Source organism: Bos javanicus, chromosome 20 (genome assembly GCF_032452875.1).
Source record: "Bos javanicus breed banteng chromosome 20, ARS-OSU_banteng_1.0, whole genome shotgun sequence".
Classification (NCBI taxonomy): domain Eukaryota; kingdom Metazoa; phylum Chordata; class Mammalia; order Artiodactyla; family Bovidae; genus Bos; species Bos javanicus.
The window spans coordinates 26,032,298-26,056,825 of record NC_083887.1 but is presented as its reverse complement, the minus strand read 5'-3'; the positions used below and the strand labels follow the sequence as shown (position 1 = coordinate 26,056,825).

The 24,528-nt window shown below is 41.6% G+C and overlaps 1 protein-coding gene across 2 annotated transcripts in view; it reads left to right on the top strand.

Annotated features, from left to right (window-relative positions):
- Nucleotides 1–24,528, top strand: part of ITGA1 (integrin subunit alpha 1) — a 181,440-nt gene that overhangs the window by 97,764 nt on the left and 59,148 nt on the right. For both annotated transcript variants that reach the window (XM_061393555.1, XM_061393556.1), the window contains exons 8-11: nucleotides 3,413–3,563; nucleotides 17,474–17,639; nucleotides 21,117–21,190; nucleotides 22,133–22,277. In XM_061393555.1, the coding sequence (XP_061249539.1) occupies nucleotides 3,413–3,563; nucleotides 17,474–17,639; nucleotides 21,117–21,190; nucleotides 22,133–22,277 (536 nt within the window). The remainder of the gene's footprint in view (nucleotides 1–3,412; nucleotides 3,564–17,473; nucleotides 17,640–21,116; nucleotides 21,191–22,132; nucleotides 22,278–24,528) is intronic.

Sequence of the window (24,528 nt, the reverse complement as noted above, 5' to 3'; positions counted from 1 at the left end):
AATATATCTATAATTTTACAGCATTTCACAGATTTAAATTTACAGATGTAGAGTTGTTCAAGTTCTCAAATAAGTGTTTTTAAGAAGGCAAATTAACGTCTTATTTGAAACATTTTCAGTGAAAAGGTTGAAAAGGGGAAAGGATTTCATCATTGGTACCCTCTCTTTTTCTTCCTCACTTTCCCGAAATTCCCTCTAATTGACATTCCTCCTTTCCTCCCTTCTGCAGTCTCCTCCATGGAGTGCACATAATCCATTCTGGCTGAGTTGCATTCTACAAGCATCTACAGAACTGTCCTTTCCTTACAGAGTAGAGCATCCTCTTTTCTGTATTTTTCCTGATCCCACTCAGCTCTTTTGCTTATTTCTCCCCCTTAATCACCATGAAATCTTCTGAACAAAAACTAAACAGTACCAAAATCACAGGAAATCTAATGAGCGCTATGACTAACGTTAAGGATCCTTCTCTTAAGAGCCTTCAGCTTCTGGACTCTCACCTGCCTCTGAAAAGCCCGTCCTCTCATTCCACCTGCCAGTTAAGATCCATGTTCTAAGAGGGCTAAAACGGTTAATATGGATACTCCAAAGACTGGATTGGATCTTCAAAAATTTTAACTTTCATGTTCCGCTTCAGACTTATAAATGTTAGAAAAGCATGTGGTTATAGTTAATATGGGACCTGTGAGAAAAATAACCACAAACAGATGGGGTAATTTTACATTTACCTGCCCATAGGATCACCAGTTTGCATGCACAGAAGTGCACATGTTTAGGTGTGCTGAGTGCACATTCTTAAATAATTCTTAAATAATTGACTAAATGTGGGTGTACATTCAAAGTAAATCAAAGTGTTCTTTGAAACTCTGAGCCTGTAGGGAGCTGTGTCTTCCAAAGGCAACCACTTAAGAATGAATATTCATCTTTGAAAACTCACTGATGAAATATTCTGACTGCATTTGCTCCTGCATAAATACCACTGTGAATACCATGTCCCTATATGGCTTTTGCCTCTGTGTTTTCACAGAGGGTCTAGCTGTGGGACATAGAGTTTATTGAGTTTTGTATATAAATAAAACTCCATGATGATATTGCTAAGTACTCTTCTTATAAATTAGTTTTGCATGTTTAATTGTTCTTTATTCTTTTCAGGCAGGATCAGTTCAAACAGTATTTCTAAATATTTAGAATCCTTACTTTCATTTTCAGTGTTTCCTAGTTAAACATATTTTTGTGTCCCCTTATCCCTACCCCAAATTGTCTTTCTTTTGGTTGCTTCACATTATTTACTCATAAAGCCTGGATTCTCCTGTCCCAAAGAAAGAGATTGTCCTGGGGTATATTAATGTATGAAACCATGCAGACTGGTCAATGCTCATTTTAAAGAGAGAATAATGGATGGTGGTAAATGGGGATCAAACACAATTTGCAGGAGATATTTGAAACATAAAGGCTACACACATGAGCTCTGCCAATGCTACCCATAGAAAGCCAGTCCTGGTTTCACAGCTACCAGATTTTCTTTAAGGAACGTCTTTTAATCATCGCCTTCAGCTGATGTTCATTCAGTTATGGCCTTGATCTTCAAGAGAGTCAGGAGATTTTGGCAATCTTCTAAGATAATGGTCCCCAACCTTTTCAGCACCAGGGACTGGTTTTGTGGAAAACAATTTTTCCACAGACTGGGCAGGAGGAGGATGGTTTCAGGATCACTCAAGTGCATTACATTTATCGTACACCTGATTTCTGTTATTATATTAGCTCTACCTCGTATCATCAGGCATTTGATCCTCGAGGCTGGGGACACCTGCTGAAAGGAATCAGAATTGTAAAAAGGATTGATATCTCATCATATCCATGTCCAGATTTCATTTAAAGACTAGACTCTAACATCTATTTTTCACCTTTGTACATAGAAAGAAGTAAAAAATCTGTTTGTCTGGTATAGAGGGCAGAGATACACAATTCCCCAGTGGTCAGTACTAAAAAAAAAAAAAAAAAAGCTTCTTTTTCTCTTTTGAAAATTGTAGGAAAAATTGAAAATTAAAAAACATAGTACAACAAAATCCTATGTACACATCAAACAAAATCACCAGTTCTTAACATCTTGTCATATTTGCTGTAAGTCCTTTTAAAGGGAAAACAAGCACAGATGAATTGTTTTGCTCACATCACCAGAATCCTCTCTCCCTCCTCACAAGATACCCGCTACCGTGCATTTACTGTGTATCTACATTAGAACTAATATTTACCGTGGCAAACCGTTGGGAGGTTAAAACAAGAGGTGTTTCTTTGGTGTATTCCAAACTGCAGCTGTTTGTCCTCATGACCAAAGTAAAATATTTATCTTTCTGTTGTTTTCTTATTTTCTTTTGACCAAAGTAAAATATTTAAATAGACTATTCAGTACAATGATTGGTACATTTTATACCAAAATCTAAAAAAAATATTATATGAAATCCATTCATTGTTTTAAGCCTAAGTAAAGTGTACTCTTCTTGTGCAAGACTCTGGAGGGGAACGTGAAGTGAGTAAAAGAAAGTAATAAAGGGAAAATGTGCCTCTGTGTGCGCGCGTGTGTGCACGCAAGAGATGCAAAACAAACAAAAATTGTCAGTTTCCCCTATCTTCCATCACTTTCCATAAATATTTGTTGAATTAAATCAAAATTCCTTTTTTGAAGTTAGCGCAAAGTGTCCTTTCTCTCTATACCACCTCCTCCTACCTCATCCCCAGCAGCCTTTGTCCTCAAACTTAATTCAGACCAAACCTTTCATAGCTAGCCAAACCCTCCTTGCCCCATGAACCCGACTCTGTCACTGACTCAGACCACGGCCATCTGCAGTCTAATTCCTATGTCTAAATTTTACCCTATATCCAAGCGCACTCTCAAGCACTCACAGCCATGTAGATACTCCGTTTTCTCCCACACCCACTCAGTAGCTCAGAAGATGGCCACACTCTTCCGTGAATGTCAGACTAGGTGTGGGAAGTGAGAGTTAAGCAAAAGCTTCTGCCAAAAGCAGACAGAAAGAGGACTGTCAAGTGAGACAGGAATGTTTACAGAGAAAGGTGGGTCTGGGAGAGTATTTAAAATCTGACCTTCTCTAAACTTCTGTATGCTCCAGTCAACACCTTCCCTTTGAAATTTCTAAAGAATGAAAGACTGCTGCCTTTTGGGTAAACAAAATATCCCACAAGGGATAAATGGTGATTAGCAAAATGGTAACCTCTCCATCATCTGGAATAAATCTTAACCTATTACAAACAATGAGCATCATGGCTCCTGGCTTGAACAATGGGAGTCAATGTTAATGGGCTCCCTGGAGCTGGCAGTGTTTTCATTTTGTTGATCACTTTGCCTAAACTTGGGCTGATGTTTGAATTGCTCCTCTTTTGTCTGTGATTATTTCAGGAAAGAGGCTTTCACTGAAGCCCGGGGTGCCCGAAGAGGGGTTAAAAAAGTCATGGTAATTGTGACAGATGGAGAGTCCCATGACAACCACCGGCTGAATAAGGTCATCCAGGACTGTGAGGATGAAAGCATTCAGCGGTTTTCCATAGCTGTAAGTATGGGGCTGGAGATGGCTTTCGGGCTCTGGTGTGTGCATATCATGATTATTTTATGAGCTATGCAAGCAAGGTTGGAAAACAGAAGTGTCTCCGTTTGGAAGTAAACTCTGTGGAGGCAGGATTAGGTCTTGCCCCTTTTGTGTCTTCAACATAGTGTCAGGCAACTGGAGACTCAGCCAACAATCACTACAAGAAAGGAAGGGAGAAAATGAGGAAAGGCTGAGGAGGGAGAAGGGAGAAAATGCATAAGAAGAAGCAAGCGAGGGAGGGAGAGAGAAAGAAAGGGACAGAAATAGGGAGGGGAAAAGTGGAAGAGAAAGGGAAAAGATGGAGGGATGGAGGGAGAAGAACATATGCCTTCAGCCTTGGGGGAAGGGGGTTTCTTAAATTGATTTTTTATTTAATAGAGAATGAAAGATTTCAGAACTCTAAAAGTTCAACCAAAATTGCTTTTCAACAAAATCCTTTTTATTTATAGTTCAGTTCATTCAGTTCAGTGTCTCAGTCGTGTCCAACTCTTTGTGACCGCATGGACAGCAGCATTCCAGGCTTTCCTGCCCATCACCAAGCCCCAGTAACAACAGCTATTACCCACAATTTGTTTTTCAGCATTTAGTCAGTGATATTTCCCTTTTTCCTTTCAAAAGTGTGAACAGTTGAAAGACACCCCATCCAATTGTAGGTAGGGAAGAAAAAGAGATTCATCCTTGATGAAGTCCCAGAACACACAATTGAGTCACTGCTTCCCTGAGGCAAGGTGCCTATTTCTTATTTTATAACCAAGGTGATAGGTTATAAATAGTTGCAACATTTTCTTTTTCATTTGGGGTATAAGATTTTTAAAAAATTAAAACAGTCCATTATTTCTCATTCCCCTTGTTGTTACTTCTTTAAGTTGTCATTTGCCAATTATTATTCAATCCATCATTACCTTTCCTGCTACTACTGTTGTAGCCACGTGTTCCGGGAAACAAACTCACTCAGAAGGACAATGCAGATAGTGGAGTGCAGTTTATTACACCGGCGGGCCCAACGCAGTGTCTCCTCTTAGCCAAAGACCCCAACCAGTTTTTGTGAAAACCTTATATACCCTAAGTGTACGTGCCCAAACCCACCTCCCCAAGTTCCCTGAAACTAGTCTGAACAAAGGAAGAGAAAGATACAATCAAAGTTAACCCGTGATCATATGCCTTAAGCCTAGGTAGTTAACAGTGGACAATTATCAATAGGCTTGTGGTCATACCCCAATAAGCATAATAGAATTTATGATTCTATTTGGTTACACAGATAATTAGGGTATTCTTTTAGGCAATGGAAAGTCTAGGTATGAGCCCTGGGGTTCTTGCATCCGGGAGGTCTGGTTTTCCAGTTGGTATGTCGTTTCCATAGATCCTGGGCATAGAGCTCAAAGTCCACAGTCCGGCCCAAAATGGAGTCCTGCTTTCAAGATGGAGCCCGTTCTGTCTGTTTCCTCCTACATTCCCCCTTCTTGATGCTCTTAACTCATAGTATGAGCATCACTCATAGGGACATATTGCACCCTGGCTCTCTGACTGCCAATTTGGGAGAATGACACCAAGCTCTGGGTTACAAAGTTCATAATACTTTGTAAAATGCAGGATCCACAAAGCAGAACTATCAAGGCAACTATAACAATGGTAAATATAGTTTTCCACCAATCACCCTTCACTCAAGATAGGACTGAAGTCCAAAAAGAAAGATCATCATCAGACATAGCTTTTACCTGACCGTTCATGTCATCTAGGGTGGCTGATATATTGCCAGATAAAGCAGGAATATATACACAACATTCAACATTAATTATAGCACAGGTCCCTCCTTGTGCTGAAACTATGGTTAGTTCCAAGATGATACCAGCAAGTCCTTGTAGCAGCAGTTAATTGTAGAGCTTCACCTATTTTTCTTCTTTAAGATGATCTTGGTTTCACAGAGATCAGTGGGGTCCTTTTGTATAGTCCACTCAGCGTCCTCCGGGTCTGTGTGGTATGTTCTCTTCACCCTCATGTGGAGGATCCAGGGAGTGACACCTGCAACTTTAACTGCCGTAGGAGTGGTTAGAACAACAGTATATGGACCCTTCCAATGTGGGGCCAAGGAGTCGTGTTTCCAGTCCTTAACCCACACCTGATCCCCAGGCACAAATTCATGAATCTGTTCCCCATGGGAGAGCGGCACCCTTTCTTGTATAAACTTAGTTACCTGACTTATTACCTTACCCAGTTCCATCTGCTGTGAAATCCCATCTCCCCTTACCTGAGGCACATTTGTTGACATCTGCTTTATTATGGGAAGGGGGCCTCCCATACACAATTTTGTATGGAGAATAGCCTTAGGACCGTGGGGTCATCCTGAGTCTGAGCAGAGCCATCAGAAGCAAGTCCACCCAGGAGCAGTCAATCTCTATGATCCACTTGGAGAGTCTCTTTAAGTGTCCAGTTGGTTCATTCCTCTATCTCAGAACTCTGAGCCTATATGCAGTGTGCAGTTTCTATTTGATGTTTAAAGTTTTGCTTACTTGTTGTACTAAATCAGCTATGAAAGCCAGGCCATTGTCTGGTCCAATACTGGTAGGAAATCCAAATCTGGGAACTATTTCCCTAAGCAGGCACTGGGCTACTTCTGATGCTGTTTCAGTCCAGGTAGGAAAAGCTTCTACCCACCCCGAGAACGTACATACCATGACCAGCAGGTAACGGTGTTGGTGAGGTTTCATTTCAGTGAAGTCCACTCCCAGGTGTTCAAAGGGCAGCGTGCCTTTCAGCTGAACCTCTGGAGGTTTTTGTCTGTGCCGAGAGGCAGCATTAACCTGTGAGCAGGCAGCATGGCCTAGGTGGGTCGCTTGGTGTGTTTGGTTTACCAGAGTGTGTGCCAGCTCCTCCGGTACCAATAATTCCGCTTTGGCTAACCTGACAGCCGTTGTCCTTGTTTGATCAGGCTAGTGCCATCAGTATATAGGACCCAATTAGGGTCTGGAACCTTGTGTCCTTCTTTAAAACAAACCCCAGATACCTTACCTCCTCCTTGCAGATCTGTGCCTTCTTCTTCAACACCCAGTAACCTGCTTTCATCAGCAGCTAGAGCACTGTTTTTGTCCCTTCCCAGCATTTTTTCTTTGTCTCGGCAGCCAGCAGCAGGTCACCCATGTATTGTAGGAGCCAACATCTGTACTTTTCCGGGTGGAATGAGTCCAGGTCAGAAGCCAAGGCTTCCCCAAAGATGGATGGGAAATGCTTAAACCTTTGTAGGGGAGTCCAGGTGAGTGGTTGTTTGGTGCCCCCGACTGGATCTTCCCATTCAAAGGCAAAGATGGGCTGTGACGCTGGGGCGAGGCATATGCAGAAGAAGGCATCCTTGAGATCTAGGCAAGTATAAACTTTAGTCCTCGGTGGGAGGAGGCTAAGTAAGGTATAGGGGTTTGGAACAGTGGGGTGTAAAGTCACAGTAGCCTGGTTGACTAGCCTGAGATCCTATATAGGCCTATAGTCCTGTCCTCCTTCCTTTTTGACTGGCAGTACTGGCGTATTCCAAGCCGACTGGCACTCTACCAGAATGCCCGCTTGTTTCAATCTATTGATGTGGGGTAGTATGCCAGCCTGGGCCTCTATTTAGCCAGTCTGGTTGGAGGGGGTGGGGAGTATCTTCCGCCCAGACCTCAGGGAATAATTGAGTTAGCTCTCTCTCATGCTCTTCCGGCCCACCTGGCTCTTCCTTCAGAGGCTCATGCAACCTCCACTCATATTGGGGGGGTATTGAGAGACAGAGCAAATAAGTCATAATGTCCATCTGGAAGGTGGGCCTCTCCTCTGGGGAGAAAGTCACTTGTGCTCCTAATATGGAGAGAAAGTCTCTTCCCAACAGGGGTACTGGGCACTCAAGAATGTTTGGTCCCCCACTTTTAAGGTTACCATGGGTTCTCGGGGACCTAATATCTCTGAGCCCTGGCAGCCCTATTTAATTTCCAAGCCAGCAACCCTCACAACTGCAGGAGCTTCCTTCTCCTTCCTTGCCTTAGAGCATTCATTCTTCCAGTGGCCAAAACCTCAGCACCAGGCACACTGGTTTGGCTGTAACGGGGCCAGGGGCCTCCATTGGGACCGGTTGAAGGACTGTCCTGTCCCTGGGGCAGAGGAGGTTTTCTGGAGGGCCAAGATAGACTTTTCCAGAGCAGTAGCTAGCATTGTAAATCTCTTGTCTGTTCGCTTTCGTTCCCTCTGGCTCTCTGGCAGAGCGCAGTCTCTGCTTAATTCCAACATCTCCCTCCCCTTCTGATCAGTAACTCACCGGGAGAGGCAGGTATAGCTTGGGCGGTTTGGCTGGAGCTGGATCCTGGAAGTGTTGGCCAGAGGGTTCTGTCACCGGGATCGGAGCCCGCCAAGGTGGCAGCTCTACGACCTCCGGGAGAGCTGGCAGAGGAGCAGCAGCTGCTGCAGGACTTCATCTGGCCCTGGATCAGGCATTAAGGCGGCCTCCGGTCCTCCTGGAGCACTGGGCGGTGGGCGCGTCATTATCCAGTATGGGGGAGGGGGAAGGTCATCCCTGTCCAAATCCTGTAGAATTTCCTTTTTTATCATCAGTCAATTTTTGTGCCATTAATATTTTTCCCTTTCCCTTCTGGATACAGAACCTTATCCAAGTAGGAGCGTCTTGAGCTAACCATAGCCATGAATCAGTATATGGATATTGATCCGGGTGTCCTGGCTCTCCTATGACTACTGTATAGACTGCTTCCACTGTTTTTAAGTTCATGGTGTCCTCTGGTGGCCATCCTACTCCCATAGGGGGCTTCGACCTCACAGAGTCTGTGGAGGCGATTAGGCTTCATCTTCACCCCATAGTCTCCTCCAAATCCCTTCTTTAAGTTTTTAATCATGCACTCCAATACAGTTGCTGTAGATTCACTTCCCCCCATCTTGCTTACCTTCTACTTTTCCTTTTCGTTCTGACTACAAAGTTCTCAGTACCCTATGTACTTCTGATATTGCCACTCAATGAAACATTTATATTGCCATTCCACCTCCTTCCTAATTGGGGTGAGAAGAGCCTTACCTGCCAGATCCCAGAGGGAGAAGGCGGATTGGCGTGTCTTCACCTGCCAGTTGGCACGGCCGAACCAGAACACCACGTGGTCCAAGACTGTTTCTCCCTTAACTTTTAAAGTCCGTTCTGCCTTGGTGGATTTGATCAGGTGCAGATGAAAACACAGATGGGTTAAATATCCCACATCCCAAGCCATCTTCAGAAAAGCCAGTTCGTATTCACTTATGTATCCCCCGCCTTCTAGCCTGACAATTCAGAGGGGGTCAAGAGTTTCACAGCAGATGGGACACCTCCTTGGGGAGGGCAGAATACGAGCACACAACGACCAAGTTTCTTCTCCTAACAATCCCCTGGCGATTGCTTGGTAATAATTTTCCCTAAGACAGCATGGACACTACCTCCTAAATGACATTCATAGATTTCCTTCCTAAGCCCTAACACGCTCATCAACCTGTGTACCAAGCAATTGCCGCCTGTCTATTCCATGCTCCTGTGGGTCCCCACTCCTTCTAGTCCCTCCCAGGGGGGTGATCAGGCCCCCACTTCCACCCTGATGTGTGGGTTCCTCTTCACCTGAGCACTCAGTTCCCTTGCTGCCGTTCTGCTGCTGCTACTGCTGCTAAGTCGCTTCAGTCATGTCTGACTCTGTGCGACCCCAGAGACTACAGCCCATCAGGCTCCCCCATTCCTGGGATTCTCCAGCCAACAACACTGGAGTGGGTTGCCATTTCCTTCTCCAATGCATGAAAGTGAGAAGTGAAAGTGAAGTTGCTCAGTCGTGTCCGACTTTTCATGACCCCATGGACTGCAGCCCACCAGGCTCCTCCGTCCATGGGATTTTCCAGGCAAGAGTACTGGAGTGGGGTGCCATTGCCTTCTCCTTGCTGCCGTTCACTACCTGCCAAAGCAAAGAAACCGGGCGTTGAAAGGCTGAATTCTTCCAGAGGGGCGAGGCGCCTTCCCCCCTTTAGGAGATTCAAGCCACAAAGCCTCGGGGTGGCCTCAAATGAGACCTGTCTCCTCAAAGTGAGGAGTTGCCCGGGCCGTGCACCAAATGTTGTAGCCACGTGTTCTGGGAAACAAACTCACTCAGAAGGACGATGCAGCTAATGAAGGGCAGTTTAGTACAACAGCAGGCTCAAGGCAGTCTCCTCTTAGCCAAGGACCCCAACCAGTTTTTGTGAAAACCTTATATACCCTAAGTGAAGTGAAGTCGCTCAGTCATGTCCGACTCTTTGTGACCCCATGAACTGTAGCCTACCAGGCTTCTCAGTCCATGGGATTTTCCAGGCATGAGTACTGGAGTGGGTTGCCATTTCCTTCTCCAGGGGATCTTCCCAACCCAGGGATTGAACCCAGGTCTCCCACATTGTAGGCAGACGCTTTACCCTTTGAGCCACCAGGGAAGCCCATATACCCTAAGTGTACATGCCCAAACCTACCTCCCCAAATTCCCTGAAACTAGTATGAACAAAGGAAGAGAAAGATACAATCAAAGTTAACCCGTGATCATATGCCTTAAGCCTAGGTACTTAACAGTGGACAATTATCAATAGGCTTGTGGTCATACCCCAATAAGCATAATAGAATTTATGATTCTATTTGGTTACACAGATAATTAGGGTATTCTTTTAGGCAATGGAAAGTCTAGGTATGAGCCCTGGGGTTCTTCCATCCGGGATGTCTGGTTTTCCAGTTGGTATGTCGTTTCCATAGATCCTGAGCATATAGCTCAAAGTCCACAGTCCGGCCCAAGATGGAGTCCTGCTTTCAAGATGGAGCTTGTTCTGTCTGTTTCCTCCTACACTACAGCTATTTTGATCTTTTCCAGGGTTGAGGATAATTCCTCATGGTCCAGTCTTCACTCAGAGATACTGTCCACAAGCAGAGACTATGCCTTGTCTCTTTAGGATGCAAGGCCCGCGCATGCCCAGTTTGTCCCACACAACCGGGTACCAGAAATGCCATCACTTGTTCAGTTTCCTCCCAGAGGATATAGTCTGGCATTGCAGGTACCATAGATGCAGGCTATGAGCTGAATTAATCAGCAGCGGCATTAACATTAGGAAAACTTCAGTGGAATTAAAGTATCTATCATTTCTTTGTTTCTTAACTTTAAGTGAATTTTATATCACTCTTGCATTATACCTGACTGCATATTCATATTTCTTGCCCTTAAATCTGTTTCCCTTTGTTGGATCCTTGGTTGATAATTCACATTTTGCCTCTTATCTGGTCAAAAAGAGGTCTCATGGTTGCATTAACCTTCCTGGAGAACCATAAAATCATGAGTCTCTTCCCCATGTTAATCAATGAATTAGTATCAAATTGCTCTTTGAAATGGTATAAACAAAAAGTATAGGAAAATTTCAGTTTAGCAACAATTATTTGTTATTTTCCCAATTCATATATTTTCCAAGTGAACCTAATATGTGTGTTTTAACTTATACCAAACTAGGAAATAAGACAGTTATTTTACTTCTTCTCCTTGTGTATTCACATGGAAAGGTTTCAGGAATTTCTCCACACCTCTTCACGATAAGATCAAATATTCTTGGGGGTCTAGCCCTGTTATGGCCTGGACTCGTCCTCCTTCTCCATCTTTTTTCCCTCACCATTTGATCCTGAACACCTCAGAGATGTGTTCTAGGGGCAGACAACCACTCCGAAAAGATTGACTACTGAAAAGATAAGCACTCTGATAAAACTGCAAACACTTCCTGGGAAACACTCAGATTTGGTGAGGGCGCTGAGCTGGTTTGAGGACCCTTCTGCATGGTCTCTATTCTGTCCCTTGAGACTATATTAGACATTGCTAGCAGGAGCCTGCTTTGTATTCAGATTCTAACCTTAAATGGTGATGGCGGGGATTGTAATGGCTGTAAAATTGGATCACCTGCAGCATTCAAATGAAAATAAGGAAGTTAGAGAATATCTTAGAATTTCTTTCATTGGCACACAAAAGGCACCGTGCTACATGTAAATGAGCTTTATACTTTACATTTGACACATCTGCCTCAAGGGAGCTTCAATTCTGACTGTCTATTCCAGGTAAATAGTAGCAGAATACCAAATGCCTGGGCTTGACATATTAAGTGAACGGGAGTAATTTATAAGTATTATTTTGTATCTCTTCTGATTCATAGAAAAGAATGTTTTTACCAGCTACCAGATCCTTGGGTAAAGGACCAAGAAACATCTCTGTCTGTTTTCATTTTTATTCTGTGATGCAAAATAGTTCAAACTAGCTGCAAGTCACAGTAATTCCTGTGAATTCTGTGAGAGTTCTTTTATCTTATAATTTCTGTGGGAATTCTCTTCTTATATTTTCTTCTAAATATATACTGCCATTTTGCATTTATACATTTTATTTTTATTCCTATTACCTGGGCATCTTCCCCATTGAACTTTACCCACTTGTGTCTGTCCTGTGACATAAAGCACTAAATGTCTGATAACATTTACATTGCAACTAAGAGCCTCAACTATGTATAGTTCAAGACAATGTTTTATGTGTATCTTTAACTACATCGGTTTATAAGTGAAATGGAAGCTAACATGTCAATTCAATAGTAAATCTAAAATATGTTAAATAGGAACCAAGGAGGTAAGATAATGACTTACAGAAAAAATTAGGTAAATCAGTGGGGACTTGGAGGGCTTCACATGATACAGAGTTTTTATAAATCTAAAAGAAATTCATGCATAGCAAAACTGCCAAGAAAAGAGAGGTCTACCAGAGTGCCCAGAGAAGACCAAGTGGGGAATGAGGTGTTGAGCAAGGGCCAGAGATCCTGAAAGCCACACCTTGGATGTAATAAATACTCTGGACCTCAGAGACTCTGCCTTTGCCATCTTACCTGGGGCATGTACGCCCAGCTGTGGTGAGACACCCACCTGCAGGAAGAGCATTTGACCAACTCTCTACTACCGTTCCCATTTCATTCTCTTACCCGTCAAGCACCCCAAAATGGGAAAAGCACTAGTGTCTCTGTTAAAACGTAGACCACTTCTGATGTTTGGCATGTGCTCTTCAGCCAAATTAACAGGAGCTAAGTTTTTGTGTTCTGGTGCGATTTGAAAGCTCCTCTGTAAATCTGGGCATACTAGTCAAGAATAATTTCAAAAGTCAAAAAAGCTGCACACGTAATGTGCCCATTTACCTTAGAGCTAGCTCTGGTTTTCCTAAATAGTGTGCTTTACTCAAAGCAGCTCAGAGTTAGTCACAGACAGTAAGGCATTTTGCCTCCAAGGACATTTTACAGGTGTAGGAGGTGGGTAACTGACAAGGGAACTGGAGAAATGCTCTGGTGGTCCTGGAGCGCAGGAAGCCCTCCAGGTACAGATGTGTAGTACTCCCTCTGGGGCCCTCCAGCATGGGCCCCTGCCCCGACCAGAAGCAGCAATAAAGCCCCTACCCCCTTCTCACTAGGAAGGAAAATTTGAGATGATGCACTGCCTGCCTGCCTACTTGGTACCCAACTCCTTTTCTCACATTAACATTTAGGGTGCAGTGGCACCCCACTCCAGTGCTCTTGCCTGGAAAATCCCATGGACGGAGGAGCCTGGTAGGCTGCAGTCCATGGGGTTGTGAAGAGTCGGACGCGACTGAGCGACTTCACTTTCACTTTTCATTTTCATGCATTGGAGAAGGAAATGACAACTCACTCCAGTGTTCTTGCCTGGAGAATCCCAGGGACAACAGAGCCTGGTGGGCTGCCATCTATGGGGCCGCACAGAGTCGGACACGACTGAAGCGACTTAGCAGCAGCAGAGCGATTCAGTTGTTGATCTAAACGGTTATTTATGATACAAATAACAAGTATGTCGAAGATCATAAACAACAACACTTAAAACAATCATTGTAGTTATTTTCCTTCTACGAGTGAAAAGCTATACCTATCTTAATCAAAGTCAGTTTTCAAATCTAACATTCTAAACCTAACAGTAAGGAAATGTATATGGAAGCTGAGAGCAGGTGGCTGAGGAGAGGTGGGGGAGCCATGTGTTCAGAGGAGGGGAGGCAGGGGCCGGGTAGCCAGCACGGATGCTTCCACCTGTGCCCACCTGCCTACATGTCCAAGATCAACCCAGTCTTCGATGCCGAATTGTAGTTGGAGACTCAACTCTTCTCTGCAACAGGACTTTGGAAGCACCATGGAGGTCTCTGTTGTTAATGATGCCAGACAAATCCATGTCTACTGTTTAAAGATAAAGTGAAGCTAGAAACCTTTGGTAACTTCCTGGTCATTAAGGTCATAATTCTTCTTCTCCCCAAGGAGTCAGATATTCTAAAAATAATAATAATAATCAAGCAATAGCACAGAGCTCATGAGTGTTACCTTTGCGTTTTGGATTTCAGGAGCAAAGAACTGAATGAATCATGAACTTTGGTTCAGGAGACATTCTCATCATTGTCAAAGCATGGCCCACTTTCTTTGTTTCTGTGTCTATAATTGTATCTGCATACTTATTTTAATAACATTGTAATAACCATGAATTACTACCCAAACCAAGAGCTAGTTTGGTCTTCTGACAACTTACCACCTGCCTTATCACATTCATCACCTGCCTTCCTCCACCTGGTAACCATCAGCCCAAATCCTATACTGACTATCTCTTGATCTTTTTTTTCTAAATGGTCTTTGGTAACTGTGCATATCTGGAAAAAATTAATTTGAAAAAGGCTTTCTTGTTTTTAACTTTATAAAAGCTAAAACATACAATATTTCAAAACTTTTAAACCTGAATATTAAATTGTAAAGATTCATCCATATTATTGCATGACATTATAGATCATTACATTTTTCAAAACTGATGAAGCACATACAATGCAAAACTTCAGTGTGAATTCTGTGCACAAAGTAAACAATCTGATGAGTTCTGACAGTTGTGTTCATCCACATATTGTTGTTGTTGAGTTGTTAAGTCCTGTCTGATGCTCTTGGTGACTCCATGGACAGTAGCACTCCAGGCTCCTCTTCCATGGGATTTGCCAGTCAAGAATACTGGAGTGGGTTGCCATTTCCTTCTCCAGGGGATCTTCCCAACCAAGGGATCAAGCCAGCTTTGCCTGCAGTAGGAGGCAGATTCTTTACTACTGAGCCATCAAGGAAGCCCCTACACACCAATAGAATTGCTAAAACTGGAAGAAAGGAAACAACTTGGTAATACCAAGAATTGTCATGGATGCAAAGCAACTGAGTCTCTCACATGTTATTGGTGGGAAAGGTGAAATGGAAAAATGGAACAGTTGTTCTGGTAAATATTTTGGCAGTTTCTTATAAAGTTAAATATACTTTTATCATAGAACACAGCACCTTCATCCCTAGGTCTTTACTCAAGAAAAAAGAAAACAGATAGTATTTCTAAGCACAAATACTTAGAGCAGCTTTATTCATAATTACTTGAAACTGAAAACAACCCAGATGTCCTCAACAAATGACTTGTATATCTAGACAGTAGAGTCCTACTCAACAATCAGAAGGACTGAATACATGTGATTACATGGATGACTCTCGAAAGCTTTATGCAAAATGAAAGAAACCAGACACAAAAGGCAACATACTATTTGATTCCTTACCATTAACATTCTAGAAAAACCAAAGCTGTAAGGACAGAAAATTGATCAGTGTTTGCACAGAGTTAGAAAGAAGAGGAGACTGACTACACAGGGGCAAGAGGCAACTGGAGTGATGGAAATAGTCCAATCTCAGTGTGGTAGGAACACAACTGTTTAGGTTTGTCAAAATTCATAGAACTGTACATCAAAAGAGGGTGATTTTTATTGTATATAAACTATATCTCAATAAACCTTACTTTAAAAAATTTAAAACTAAATGTTTGAGAAAACCTGATAGAAAATCTAAATAATTACAGTTAACTAGAGGAACTAGAGATCAAATTGCCAACATCCGCTGGATCATGGAAAAAGCAAGAGAGTTCCAGAAAAACATCTATTTCTGCTTTATTGACTATGCCAAAGCCTTTCACTGTGTGGATCACAAGAAACTGTGGAAAATTCTGAAAGAGATGGGAATACAAGACCACCTGACCTGCCTCTTGAGAAACCTATATGCAGGTCGGGAAGCAACAGTTAGAACTGGACATGGAACAACAGACTGGTTCCAAATAGGAAAAGGAGTACGTCAAGGCTGTATATTGTCACCCTGTTTATTTAACTTCTATGCAGAGTACATCATGAGAAACACTGGGCTAGAAGAAGCACAAGCTGGAATCAAGATTACCGGGAGAAATATCAATAACCTCAGATATGCAGACGACACCACCCTGATGGCAGAAAGTGAAGAGGAACTAAAAAGCCTCTTGATGAAAGTGAAAGAGGAGAGTGAAATATTTGGCTTAAAGCACAGCATGCAGAAAACTAAGATCATGGCATCCGGTCCCATCACTTCATGGGAAATAGATGGGGAACCAGTGGAAACAGTGTCAGACTTTATTTTGGGGAACTCCAAAATCACTGCAGATGGTGACTGCAGCTGTGAAATTAAAAGACACTCCTTGGAAGGAAAGTTATGACCAACCTAAATAGCATATTCAAAAGCAGAGACATTACTTTGCCAACAAAGGTTCGTCTAGTCAAGGCTATGGTTTTTCCAGTAGTCGTGTATGGATGTGAGAGTTATACTATGAAGAAAGCTGAGTGCCGAAGAATTGATGCTTTTGAACTGTGGTGTTGGAGAAGACTCTTGAGAGTCCCTTGGACTGCAAGGAGATCCAACCAGTCCATTCTAAAGGAGATCAGTCCTGGGTGTTCTTTGGAAGGAATGATGCTAAAGCTGAAACTCCAGTCCTTTGGCCACCTCATGCGAAGAGTTGACTCATTGGAAAAGACTCTGATGCTGGGGGGATTGGGGGCAGGAGGAGAAGGGGACGACAGAGAATGAGATGGCTGGATGGCATCACCGACTCGATGGACTTGAGTTTGAGTGAACTCCGGGAGTTGGTGATGGACAGGGAGGCCTGGCGTACTGCGATTCATGGGGTTGCAAAGAGTCAGACACAACTGAGCAACTGAACTGAACTGATAGCAGATAATTCCTGCCTCTGTCTCTTCTCTGTTAAAAAGAATGTTTCTGTCTTAAGCATTTTGTTTCAAACAGGAATGTCCCAATTGTTTATTTTCTAGATTGCCAAGTTAGATTACTACTTAGTCCAACATCTGTTTAAAAAATATACATGTCTGACTTCCCCTTGGTAAGAGTTTCAGGAAGTACTGCCTGTTTGAGATCAAGCAATTCACTGGCTGTTAGCTTTTGCCAGCAAATGGTGATGTCACTGACTGGAATAATATCAGACATACTCAGAAACTGTAACATTACTTTTAAAGATATAGCTGTTAATAAAGAGGGACACAGGAATGGCAGAGAAGAAACTTTGGAAGGGTACAGGATTACCCTTTATATTTTTCTACAGCAATTACAGTATATATTAGAGAATTAATATAAAACAGTTAATATTAAAGAATCTACAGATTCTGAAAATTACCCTTATAGGAATGTGGAAGTACATAAAAATTGCATTATGCCACAGTACTATATGAGCTTCCCTGGTGGATCAACAGTAAAGAGTCCCTGGATCAGGAAGATCCCCTGAAGAAGGGAATGGCAACCCACTCCAGTTTTCTTGCCTGGAAAACCCCAAGGACAGAGGAACCTGGAGTGCTACCATCCATGGGGTCACAAAAGATTTAGACACAACTTAGCTACTAAACAACAAGGAACTATATGCTAACATATACTGCCTTGCTTATTGACAAAATGCTTGAGATTCTTGTTTAACATCTAGAATTTAAAAGATATTCTTGCTGTTTTTGATGACTTAGATTCTTGGCAGCTATAACCGAGGAAATTTGAGCACTGAAAAATTTGTGGAGGAAATAAAATCAATAGCAAGTGAACCCACTGAAAAGCATTTCTTCAATGTCTCTGATGAATTGGCATTAGTCACTATTGTTGAAGCTCTGGGAGAAAGAATCTTCGCCCTGGAAGGTATGACTTTTCCTCATAAGCCTGAATGTTCTGTCTGCAATTCAAACTCAATGGGTTTTTGTGTTTGTTTTTACCACATGGCTGATGTGTTTTTACTGTGTACAGCAGCCACCATGGAACAATGCCCTTTTTCTATAAATCTGTCCTGTAGCACTCTGTCTGCTGGCAGCTCTCTTTGTAAGGACATGGCAGTACTGATGTGAGGGCCCGATGAAGGCAATAGTCCAACAGATACGCAAAAACAAAAATGTGCCCGTGTGTTTTATTCCTTTCCTGTGACACAAGTTTAGAAAATGGAGACACTAGCTCACGTTTTTATTTCTCATTTTGGGCTTCTGTGGGACAGTTCTTATACAACATCTCCTTCATTCATTTATTTTCTGTTTTGCTCCTTGCCCTTTTGAAAGGTCTTCATGGAGCTCTGCCTCAAGACCCATGGCAGCAAAATATTGGTTCACTATATTTGTCTGAGTCATGCTACTTCTTTGTAAATTTTTTCTTTGATTTTTCAATAGCAACTGGCTATTGGGAATAACAACTCATGGCATTCCCTCCTCTGCCTGAGGTAGAGACATCAAGGAACAAATGATTTTGGAACTAGATCTTCCCTGAGGGGGAAAAAAAAAAAGTCTTCAGAATTGTTATGCCAGGCACACTGAAAAAGTCTCTTGTTCACATTCTCTGATGATCTGGAGAGTCAGAGAACATGTCTTTGTTTCTCAACCTAGGATGAGAAACCTCCAAACCGTTCTGCTGTTCTGCTCTGTCTGAATCCTATTGACTCTGTCCTTGTGAGGACAGGCCATGCTGAGGACTGTTGTTTCTTACCTTAAACACAGAAACTTACAAGCACCTTCTCCATCTCCCTGATATAACCTGATAATGGGAAATAGAAAGACAAAATGAGAAAGAGACATCACTGAAAAATTGTAGACCGTTTTAACTGAGCATTAAGTGGCTGGGAAAAGTGACAGACAGAGAATATTTAAAAGTAGTGAAAGGAAAGAAAATGGTTTAGAGTAATGGCTTTCAAAGTTTTTTTGATAGTGACTCATGAAAATCAATACATTTTGCTTAGTGACCCAGTGCACACATATGTATACATATAAAAAAAATTTCCCCCAAAACCCTTATTATATGTGTTGCACTCTGATAGTTTCATCACTTCCATTCTACTCTGTTATCTTTCAATTAAAAAAAAATGTGATTATGACTCACCCTGTCGATTTCATGACTGGACTGCAACCAATAAGGAAGAAGTTTGTTTCAGAGATGATGGGGATCTACAGCCCACCCAGACTGAATTTTTCTGGTTTCCTTCTGCCCTGGCTTCTTTACCCTGTGCCTTTAGAAACAGAACACTCACCTTATTAGTCTAAAGTCACAGCTGCTTCTAATGAACTTGGCTCTCCTGTGTTTTGTGTACAAGTCACTTTTAAGTGGCCTTGGTGTCACAACAGCTAGCCAAGTATCATTTACTAATATGCTGGATTATGACTTTGGCTGGCCTTAAGGAACTATATTGGGTTTTCCAAGTCCTTGTGCATGTTCAGTTTTTAATAACATGGACCAGGTATAATAAAAACAATCTGAAAGAATCATTTAAAAGAAAAATTACTTAGTTGAGCATAATACAGTCTAAATACATAATACAGTTATAATACATTTCTAAATCTCATCTTAAGTAAGTAAATATAACCTAAGATGTGTAGGAATGAAGCCTATATGAGGTATTGGATGGAGGAGCGATTCATCTGCTTTAAATGACATTTTCAGGTACTTTCTAACCTAACCACACCATGAGATAAAGATTATACATTGGAGCAGCTATGTACTCCAAGAAGTACCTCCATATTTAAAAAAGAAATCATCTTATAAGGAACTCCTCAGGTTTAAAAATGTCTCCCATATCTTTATCATTATACTTTCAGGGCTAACCAAAAGCAGTGTTTTTACTAGTTTATTTCTGATTTTTTTCATAATGAGATCCGAAAGGGCTACCTTTCCTTGTTACTTGGGAAATCTCCATTTCCTATCAACATTTATCTTTAGATGGCAAATAGCAGCAAGTGTGAAAATCATGCTTGCCCAAAGGACAGTGCCTCCTAGTGAGGTGAACACACCAGCTTTTGCCCAATAAAATGGGTAAACTAATGTCCCCTTTTCCCATCAAGCCCTTGGAAAAAGCCCATGAGCAAGTCCAGGGAGAAGTTGACAACAAGAAGTTCAAGGATGCATGATGTGCTTCACCAGGATGAAGCCTGAGCAGGCAGAATTCCACAGAACTTCCTTCTGTCTGTTCTCAGTTGTAAACAGAGCAGCAGCAGGGGAAGGTGCTGGAAATATGTAGGTCCCCACTACTTCATTCTTTGATCTTGCAGAGATAAATTGTAAAGCATCTTACCCCATTGTGAAACCAAAATAAAGTTTCAAATTAAAGTTAAAATGCATTTTAGTCATTTAAATTAGAGGACAATTTGTATGTGAGAGTAAAATGACATAGTTGAATTCTTGATTGATTTCTCCGTTTAATCTAGTCCTTTAAAAGGCAATTACTGATGTATCTGTTAACAACTTTATACAGGTAAAATAACTAGTAAGTAAGTTTGAGTTCACAAATTGGATTGCTCTCATACCTCAGTGAAAGAGTAGATCGACTTTTAAAGAATTATGTGCTATTTTTAACTTATCAGCAAGGCCAAATAAACCCGTAATTCCCTCCTGAAAGCAAATAAATCAGCATTCCCTTAATCCCCTTAGGAGGGTGTGGCTTTGGCTTGGTGAATACTTTGAGAGCAGCACACTCCCAAAGAATGCTCTGGATTGTTTCTGTGTTTCGGTAATGAGCTTCAAAATGGGTACAGGATCTTTAAAAAAATGTGTGGTTGAATGGCATGTGGCCTGGAGTCCTGTCAGAAAGACTCCTCCTGATTTGTGAGTGACACCCACAGTCAGACATCAGGACAAATACAAACCAGAGTCCCTAAACCCCTTATCAAACAGTGGAATTCTGAGAGGATATACCACAGGAAATACAATGAGGCTGGTAGAATCAAGAAACCTCTTTAAATATGTGAATCAAATGTTATTGGCCCTCTGACATTTTAATAAGTTTAGCCTCATCGCAGGAGGATACCCAGGGCATGAGGGCATGATACAGAGCTTTCAACCATGTTGATCCCAAGCTCCATAGGCTCCAACATAGACAGAGTACAAGAACAGAAGCATGACTGGAGACCTCTTAGCCCCTCCAACAAGGGTGGGGAAACTGTCAGGAATGTGAGACACAGCCCTTATGCTAACCCTCTCGGTCCTCTACCCAGCCCTGCCTAGGAATTTTGGGGTTGAGAAATCTTTGCACTGGAAATGCTCTAAAGATGCTAGAAGTTCTGGTTGATCAAAACCACAGATGGTACTAGGTCTCTGTCTTCTGCAAATGAGTAGTGTGCTAAAGGCGACTCTCTTCCTCTGTTACAGCGACAGTGGACCAATCGGCAGCATCTTTTGAGATGGAAATGTCTCAGACTGGCTTCAGTGCTCATTATTCACAGGTACATTGACCACTTGGTAGAAAACGTCTTTTTTTTTTAGGTTTCCTTTCTCAAAGTCAACACTGAGACATTAGCATTACAGATGCAAGTTGCAGTTCATGACATGAGCAGTTATTCAGACCATGTAGTTTATAATCCAAATGGGAAAGAGGGGACTTCCCTGGCGGGCCAATGGTTAAGACTTTGCCTTCCAGTGCAGGGAGTATGGATTTGATCCTTGGTCAAGAAGATCTCACATGCCTCACACCCAAAAAACCAAAACATAAAACAGAAGCGACCTCATAACAAATTCAATAAAGACTTTAAAAATGGACATGGAAAAGAAAACTCTTAATAGGAAAAAAATAATGTTATTAGTTGTCATAATCTTTTTAAAAAAAGGAAACAGCATTTCACAGGCTTATTAGGAAAACATGTTATCACACCCACAGCTCACTACACTGTACTGATAATCATGAATCAGCTTGAGGTCTTCCTTCTGTAATTATACATCTAACTAAATAAAATATTTAATTTAACGTATTTGCTAAATATATGTATCTTTTCTCAGTGTCAAAGTATTCAAGGGTCTTACTAGAAGTCCATGTTCAAGACCCAGAATTCTTAACAGCCATAAAGCAAAAAGACAAGATTAGAAAATACATTCTTTATAGTAGATGGAAGAAAAGGTGCTAATTCCATGGTCCCTGCACAGGAATATTGACATTTCAGGGTGCAATTGTAGTGTATAACCTAGGGAAATTTCCTTATTCTGCCTCAGTTTCCTCTTCTGTAGAATGGGGGTGGTAATAATGGAATCTAGCCCAGTGGGCTTTGGGGACGATTTTATGGTTTAATATATGTAAAGCTCTTTGAACAGTACTTATCATACTATTAATGCTATGTACGTGTTTACACTACTATTTTTGTTAAATATCATTGTTTTCTCTATTTGGATATCAGGACTGGATCATGCTTGGAGCAGTAGGAGCCTATGATTGGAATGGAACAGTTGTCATGCAGAAGGCTGATCAAAGCGTAATTCCCCAGAACACAACCTTTAATGTTGAGTCCACAAAGAAGAATGAACCTCTTGCTTCTTATTTAGGTAAAGTTTGGATGTAATTGATAGAAAGTTGGTTTCTAAGAAAAGTTTTGTGTTTTTTTTAATTTTTAGCATTATTTACTTAGATAGGCAGACTTTGTAAAAGAGATCACTTCTACAAGTTAGATATTTTATAGGACCCATGAGAGTTTCCAGGCCTCTGAGTAACCTTAGTAAAAATAATAGAATATGAGGGGCCTTTCTCAGAAGGACTGTCTACACAGGGAGGGATTTGGGCTGAAATTCACTCTTTTTGAGATCTCTCTGTGTCTGGTATTCTCGTTAATGTCACCAAATGCTTCAGACCCAGTGAACAGGAAGCAAAGGTAGAAAAAGAAAACTTGACTCAGGCTACCCTGAAGCCCAGACTCCCATATTCTCTTAAATATTTTTTATCATTAGTTTCTCTCTATGGGTCCTAATTTTGGAAGGTAAACATTTCACTTGTTATGTCATATGACTTCTTCTTTAATACCTTTGCTGACAATCAGATACATATGGAACTGAAGCCCAGTAATGTAATGATTTCCCAAAGACTTGCCTAGAATGAGGAGGTACATGTCTGGTGTCACTTTATTCTGAATTTGTGCCAGGCTGGGAGCTGTCTGGGGGACACCAGGGGACCCTTCCATCACTGGTCCATCTCAGTAAGCCTAGGGAGGGCCTAGGATGGAAGGGCTTCCCTGGTGGCTCAGATGGTACAGAATCTGCCTGCAGTGCAGGCAATCTCCTGACCCAGATTTGATCCCTGGGTTGGGAAGATCCCCTGGAGAAGGCAATGGCTACCCACTCCAATATACTTGCCTGGAGAATTCATGGACAAAGGAGCTTGGTGGGCTGCAGTCCATGGGGGTCCCAAAGAGTCGGACATGACTGAGTGACTAACACACACGCACAGGATGGATAGGACCCTCAGGATATGGTTTCCCAGCTCTCTCTATTCACTTAACAAATATCGGGGGAGCATTTCTCTTCTCTCTTTACTGGCACATCTGTACATCTTTTTATTTGAGGGCATGTATTAAAGCTATAGAGGCAACAGAATTTAAGAAGAATAAAGAGTCTGAGGAGTTTTGGTAATTAAAAATATATAACAGTTAGCAGCAGGTATAATGTGAGCGCTAAATCCCCTTAAGACACGTTGTTGAACTGCACTAACAGAAGTCTAGTCTATTTCTCATAAATGTCCTATTTCATTCTGCCTTAGTCAGAGAGCAGCTAGAATACTCTAAGCTTTGTCCTAAGCATCACACATTATAAAAGAAAATGCTGAACTAGAATCACCAGTAAAAAATTATCTAAAGACTATAAATCTGAAAACAATCCCCATCTACCCATCCCTCTCCCCACCAAACCTGAAAAAAAATGGTGGTTAGAAAACAGCGTACCCTGCATGTCTTTTAAATACTTGAAGGATTGTGATGTAAAATAAAGGGGTTGGTATTAAAATTCATATTCAGTTTTAGCATTAAAAGAGATTTTAGAAAGCAATTGGTACACATCTAATTTGCCAAGTTAAGAAACTGAATACTAGAAATATTATATCACAGTTAACTATGGCAAATCTGAAACTGGAATCTAGGTTTTTAAATTTTTATTCCAGTGTTCATTTCACCACACCAAAATGCTGATTCTGGGCTGATCAAGAAAACACTTACAAATAATAAGTGCCTGCAGTGTGTCAAATACTCAGCTGTAAATTAAGGGTAACAGGTAAATAAGGGAAATTTATTCCTGCATTGATCAAGCTTATCGTTTTGGATAAGAGACAATACAGAACCACCCAGTCACTAGTGGTATAATAGGAGCTATGGGACAGAATACCTAAAAAGAGGACAGGAGGTTAGGTTAGATGGTTTCTAAAGGCTCTTCGTGTCCTATGAATCTTTGAGACTGTTCTGTTACTATGTAAAATACCTTGAAATCTAGAACCAGTTTAACATGAGGTTTCTTTCCATCCTAGATAGAAGAATTGGAGAACATTTGTTCTCATAAAAATGTTTACACCATAATGACTTAGAAATTTCACTTTTGAGGATCTAGCCTAAAGGGAAAATCAGTTATTTAAGAATGCCAAGGGAATGGTTGTTTTCACTGTATTGTTACTTATAATATTGAGGAAAATGACATATCCTAAATGTTCAAAAATATGAGAATAGTGAAGTAAACGGTAAATCCACTTGACGGAACATCATGCACATGAAAATAAAAATTATAAAGCTGCTGATCCCATCATACTTGAAGTGACTTGAAG